Genomic DNA, 6879 nt, shown 5'->3' with positions numbered 1-6879 from the left:
TGGTAGTAGCTGTTACAACTCAGTCCCTACAAGAAGTAGGGTATTTCTTTTAAAAAGTTACTTACCCGTCCTTGTACACACAATACATATATATTTGCACATAATTACTTGAAAAAAAGTACTCCTCCTTCCAGCTTCTAAGGACATAAATAAGAAACACCTTCAAATAACTGTAAATAATAAACCCGGTCACGCTGAACACTTCAAAGTGTAAGTGCAAGTATTTCAACGAGCTTGGGGAACTACACATAATTATGAATTAGCTCTCAAAACCAGATACAGAAGATCTGTCAGATAATTTTTCATTCCAGATAAATTTTGGAGTGCTATTCTCTGTGACCTGCTAGAGAGAATTGTTTACTGATAACCGCAATTCTTCAAAGGAAAGCCTGCAGAGCAGGAGTGCCCACGCCAAGCTGTCGAGGCAAGGGTGACTTTTTAGCATTGGCACTACCCGCAGAGAACACCCCCATGGTGCTGGGAAGAGAAAGGATGAGCAGCTCTGGTGGGTTCGTAGGCGTGAACTTTAGGTGGCTCTGAAGAAAGATACCTGCCGAGGAAAAACAGCCTTTGAAAGGGGAGAAGGACCTACTGCTGCAAGGACCCGTAGAAAACCCTTGACTAATGCAGGGACTAACGGTAGAAGTCTTGGCCACCATGAAACGTACAAGAATGAAAAGAAGGCTCCAGGGAGACCTTATAGCAGCTTTCCTGTACTTAAAGGGGGCCTATAGGAAAGATGAGGAGGGATTTTTTTTACAAGGGCATAGGATATGGGATAATAGTTTTATACTGAGAGAGGTTAGATTTAGATCTGATATAAGGAAGAAATTCTTCACGCAGAGGGTGGTGAGGCACTGGCACAGGCTGCCCAGAGAAGCTGTGGATGCCCCATCCCTGGAGGCGTTCAGGGCCAGGCTGGATGGGGCCTTGACCAAGCTGGTCTGGTGGGAGGTGTCCCTGTCCATGGCAGGGGGCTGGAACGAAGCGATCTTTAAGGTCCCTTCCAACTCAAACCATCCTATGATTCTATGGACGTGCTCACTGCAAAGAAAGGAGTGGACTCAGGGCTGATGTGAGCTAATCTGCACCACCACCTCCCTCCACTTCTGAACTATCATTGACTTTAAAGTACAGAGTAGAGATTGGCCTTTTCTTTCCTTCCTTCCTCTCTCCAAAAACCATTTCAAAAGCAGGTTTCCTGGGAGCAACCTGGGAGCTGGGAAGCAGAGGATCTTGAGAGTGGACAGGGTGGCAAAGTTAGTAGCTAACATGCAAGAATAGCTAGCTATAGATAGCACAGGAGCGATCAGCTCCTGCCTATAGTAGAACAAAAAAGAAAAGGCAGTAGGAACAATGACTGAGGTATCTTGGAAGGAAAAGTCTGGGTTTCTTCCTTACACCTTCAAAATAAGCAAAAAAAAAAAAAAGGGGGGGGGGGGCACTTGCCTATGTTGCAAAGGGCCTGCACCAAGTGAAACACTGGCATTGTGACTTGCAGACCTGCTGCATTCCTACCAGGTGTAGGCAGGACAAACCACTCACCTGCGGCAATAAGCCCGGTGCCAGAAGTGGCAAAATGGAGAGGTCAGGTGCGATATGTTCTTCAGCCTTTATACTAAATTTTGTGCCCACCAGAGTAAAGCCTACACTGCAGATTTTCAGTTATCTCCAGAGCTGCAGGCTCCAGCCATGGGTCTGTGGGTACCAGCCTCAGAAGACGCGTAGGCATCACGTGTGGTGCATGCAGAGATCAAGCGTGTGCAGCACTTGGCCTCAGAAACCCAGCAGCCCTCATTTGGAAAGTTGCCGAGAGCGAGTCCAATCGCTTGGGCTGCCTGCCCCTTTAGGACAGCCTCATTTGCTTTTGTCTTTCCTTCTTAATCCCGGCGATCACAAATGAAGAGGAAAGCAAAGAACACAGCAAACAGACAGACCTGGAGAAGAGCTGACAGCGTTTTTTCCCAAGCAAAGTGCACTCACATGGCAGGGCGCAGGTGCCTACAAGAGAGCAGGCCTAGAACAACTCAATGCAAACAGTAGCCTTAAGCTACTCGTGTCAAAGCGTCCAAGAGAGTGCCATGGCTTTGAGGAATCATCTAGCCAGGTCTCACGGGCCCCTGCTACCTTCCTCATTAAACCTAGAACAAGGCTGCAGGGTGTGTTCGTGTACGTCAGCTAGTCCTTCCCGGGGGGGCAGGAAGAGCTGGAGTCAAAGACAGTGCAAAGGGCTGGCAAGTGGATTCAGCATTAAGACTCAAAAATGGCAGTAAAGGGAAAAAAGCAACAGTAAGAGAAGAAAGTACAAGGTCCCTTCTGTTCCCATGTAACACAAGAAATCCAGCACAATGCTATGTTGCTAAAATGGTATCAGTCAAGAGCCAGCAACAACAGCTTTCCCCTACACACCACCAGATATACTGTTTTCTCTGAAGGCAAAATACTTGAATGCCACAGATAGTTCCCTGGACTGCTCGGTGCATCGGAAATAGGCACTAGACTAACAGACCATCTGGACAGCAAGAAGTGCCTGCAGTAAGCTTTAGACCCCTTGCAGCATCCGTGGCATAGATGGCTCTGCTGCTAAGTGCCAGAGCTTGAACACAAGCTTCCCAACAAGTAAGAAGCATGGGAGCACGATGGCAGGGCTCGACTGAGCTTTTTAGCATTTGTGAAAAGAGGAGGGACGTAGTCATTCCTCCTTTCACTCCTGGTGTGGCTGGCCAAAGCTCAAGTGTCTCCTAAGTGCCACTTCGGAAGATGCTTGGTTCTTCTCAGATGCAAAGCTGAACTTGAATAAAGCACAGGCTGAATGCTTGGGAAGGAGACAAGTAATTTTGAACCTGCAAAAGGCTTTGTCTGCTCCTGTCTGAAATTAGGCCTAAAGACCGGCTGAAAAGCTTTTTGAAAATGCCTGCTCTTCCTCACAGCCTGAAGTTTTGAGGTTTCTTTAGAGGTGGGAAGGGAGAAAGGAACTACCAAACAGAGCAAACTTGCTGTGACAGCAGTAATGAAAACAGGTGATCTGCACTGCAGGCAGGCAAGCCCTAAAAACAGTTGAATTACCTGTCATACTTTATTACATATATCTATTAATCAATTATTTTCTCTGATATCTCTCATTTTAAGTGCCTTGTTGGTTTAAAGAAGAGGCAGGCCCATATACAGATGATCATCTTTGTTTTCCAGCCTGCGCTTAATTACCTGCGAGTTGCTTCAAGAACAATTTAGGACAATGCTTCCACTGCACATTGTTGAGGTCTGAGAAGCTTCCCGTGTTTCTGCTTCCCCAGACACGTGCAAAATGTTTGCCTCTGCTCAGCTGTGAAAAAAACAGCCTCTGTACCAACTGACAGGGCAAAATCAGACAAATGAGGGGTTGCTTTTACTCCCTGTCCCCCTCTCCGCCCCTCACCTTGAAACGATTCCTTTCTCCGTCACCTAGTTCTGCTAAAAACCTTGGAAGACAGATGTTTATCATTAACACTTTGAGTTGGGCAACCGTGCCAATCACTGTGACGGGCAGATAGCTGGGGCTTGCTCTCCGAACCATGACATTAGTCACAGCGATGACAGCTTCAGACGCCGTGTATCTCATGCTAGGAAACAGACAAAGGTAACTATTGCTTATTTTTAATAAAATAATTGCTTTAATGCAGTATTTAAAATAATTTTAAACATCTGATCAATAAGATACAGTACACAAAAATGGAAAATGCTGCACTTTACATAAAAAGTAAAGCTAAGCATTTAATTATACAAAAACAATTTTGCCTGATGCTATCAATATCTTGCAAACTATAGCTTAGTCAAAGTACTGCTTTTCTTTTATATATATATATATATGCCATATATACATATATAAATAATTTACAGCATTTATTTGCTAGATTTATTATTCACTACTGTTTCAACACAAAAAAACGTAACTGACTCAAAACTTACTGAATTTGGTAACTATCTGCAGTGGTTCTGATGGTAGAGGGCATTTGAGTTATCTATCACTTTAAAGTTTTAAAGTTGCATGCCAAATAACCATAGGAAGCTTGTTCCTTAAAAGAAAAAAAAAAGTTTTAGCAGGAAGCCATTCAACACAGTCAGTGCCTTTCCCACTGCTCCTGGGAAACAGCCATGCTATGCAGCACTGTGCCATGGGAGGCAAAATATTTGGAGGCTGGGAGAAGGGTGACCAGGAGGCTTTCCCTTCTACCACAAGACAATTTTTACCAGCAGATTTTTGAATTTATCCTAGAAGTCTTAATAATTTGGAGTCCTCCTCCTCACTGAACAAAAACCAGGCAACTGGCTGAACTAACTACTTTCTACTTGAAAAGTTCCCGTTATACCATATTAAGGTATTATAAACGTTAAGATGACAACTAAACCAATATTCTCAATAAAGCAGTGAATCCTGTGCTTTCCAAATATTACTCTTCTCCTTAAGACTCTCCAGCTGTAAAGTTTCAGAATATTTACTGTATCTAAAGTTTTCACTTTTTTTTTTTGCAGTCAGCACAGGTTGTTTTGGTTCATTTCTTTCTAAATCTATACTTAAGTTCATTGCTATTTTTTGATATCTACAGACGAAAAACATAAGAGATCAGTTTAATGTTTTCTCTTCCTTTTTAGGCTCTTTCACTCCCCGTATTCAAGTTTAGTAACTGCACATTTTCCCAAACATCCAAGTATGCCCTGCCTACACCATTTGATGTACTTTAACCACAAGAATGACCAATTTGTTCACCTTCCCTCAGTCACTTTGTCAGCGAAAAGAGGAGGGCAGTTGAGGTGATGTAGGGAAGACAAAGTGTCCCTTGTTCCTTTTGCTTGCTACTTTGCTCTCCGCAAAGTAGCATTCAGTAGTAATTCTAAACCCAGAAAACTGACGGAGATGCAGAGTCAGACAGGCAATACATTAGCATGTTGACTGACTGCTGGTTCATGAATAAACACAGTTGTCATGCTACGCGGTGCCTTTAAAGTGTTACTTGTTTCCCTAGATAAGGTTGGATAAGAAGGCACTACAGACAGAACATATGTTGGAGACTCTGGAATACTGAAGCAAGTGACATACATAAACGAGGTACACATACCAAGCCCTCGGAGCCTGCAAGACAGTTAAATGCAAGCAGGTAGTCAGGTGCTTGTGTGTGCAGCTCAGTGTTTTCACTGGTTTACAGACTGGTTTAAACCAAGTATTATTAAAAACCCTACAGGTGCTAAGTTAGGTATTTAATAAAAATGTTTATCTGTAAACAAGAGTTATCCTTACAACGGATCATTTTCCAGAAATTGGAATTTCAAGACAGTGCAACAAAGCTTCAGTGTTTTCTTTGGCAGTAGACAGCAAGTTGAAATGTAAAATTCAAATCACTTCAGAAGAGCACGGTACAAGGTTAGAGAATGCTTCATCTCCCTCTCTTGTTCCATGCAGAATATCAAGTCCCTGAGACAGACACGGGTTATTCTTGGACGAAGCAGCTGTTTTGTAAGGCTAAAATTTGACGATCCAGGAGCAATTCCATTGCCATTCAAACCCTAAAAGCAGAAAGGGAGGGAAGAGAGAAAAAAATAAAATTTCATGTCAATACAAGTTTTTAAATCAAACTGGCTGGGTTGTACTGCCTACTTGCATAAAAGTAACCTGTTCAGCTTTACATGTCAGAAACCAGCGATCCAGATGTCCTTGTACACTAGATACTTCAAAAGACAAAGCAAATACCTGCCAGTTAATGGTTTACTTTAGTCAAAGCAATGAAATGACTTATTAAAAAAAAATCCTTTGCTTTTTTTTTTTTTTTGAACTGTACTATTTTAAGGTAAATAACTGCTGTTTCACTGAAGTCATACCATGAACACCTGCACTGAAGAAGGACAAGCTCACTGTGAAAGTTGTACCATCGCAGCTCCTGCGCAGAGCCCCAGGTTGTGCAAGGCTCCTCGTCCCAATTGCAAGCACGCAGACTCCAGACGTTTGCACCTCTTCTTGAGGAAAACCATTGCTGAGAACAGGCACTAGCCTTGAAACATGGCCAGGAGACACACTTATCCCAGCCATCACCTGTGAAATGTCCTTTAAGAAAATGCACACAGTCAACGGGTCCGTGTGTTCAGACCGCTGTGTCTAAGCCTATCCATCTCAGTCAGCTGCTTCACTTGGTTATGAAAGCACAATCGGTGTGGAGATGATGTTTGGTAGTTATACATTCAGGCTACTGGAATGAGCAACCCCCATGCATTCCAAAATGCCCCAAGACTTATTATTAGGGGTGGGGACGAGGAAGATTACCATGAGCTGCACAATAGACTGGCTACTTATCTTGGAGCCAATCTATGCTACACAGCCAGTCTCTTATCACTACTGGAGGGTTCTTGGTAATGAATGCAATTTGTACAAATACAAGTGCTCAGTCTCTGTAACTTCAGCAAGGCGATGCCTGCCAGCATCAACACCACTTGGAGATGGTGCTGCTCGGATGCTGCGTTAACTATATCAATTCTTACCCTAACACTCTCTGCAAGACTTCAGCAAAATGACTTTGCCCACTTTGCTCAGAGAAATCTGGTTAAAAAAATATATATTAAAAACAAATACTAGTGGTGGTCTATCTATAGCACTGAATGCTACTGTTGTTAGGGGGGAAAGCATTGAAATTTATTAAAAAAATAAAGATTCACCAGAGAGCACATACTAACCACGGAAAACCCAGGGCATATTGCAGAAATGGAAGCTGTATTTCTTACTAGCAGCATGCAGGGTATTCAGCACCATTTCATTTGCTTTACAGTCGATACTATTAAACACTATGAAATGCCATCATTTGAGGCTTTCAGTTTGTTAAATGGCTTGGAACAAATGCGCGTGTGGGGAAGACTGCT

General features: G+C 43.1%; 1 protein-coding gene across 2 annotated transcripts in view; it reads right to left on the bottom strand.

Moving 5' to 3' along the window:
* Positions 1 to 3641: 3641 nt before the first annotated feature.
* The window catches only part of TAF4B (TATA-box binding protein associated factor 4b), a 69146-nt gene continuing 65908 nt past the window's right edge, over positions 3642 to 6879 (bottom strand). Inside the window, exon 16 of one of the 2 annotated variants that reach the window (XM_040550224.1) lies at positions 3642 to 5538. In XM_040550224.1, the coding sequence (XP_040406158.1) occupies positions 5371 to 5538 (168 nt within the window). In that variant the 3' untranslated portion in view covers positions 3642 to 5370. The remainder of the gene's footprint in view (positions 5539 to 6879) is intronic. The other variant, XM_040550223.1, reaches the window with a different exon arrangement.

Source organism: Cygnus olor, chromosome 2 (assembly GCF_009769625.2).
Source record: "Cygnus olor isolate bCygOlo1 chromosome 2, bCygOlo1.pri.v2, whole genome shotgun sequence".
Lineage (NCBI taxonomy): Eukaryota > Metazoa > Chordata > Aves > Anseriformes > Anatidae > Cygnus > Cygnus olor.
Note: the sequence above shows the minus strand (reverse complement) of the source record. Positions and strands in the feature narration are given on the sequence as shown.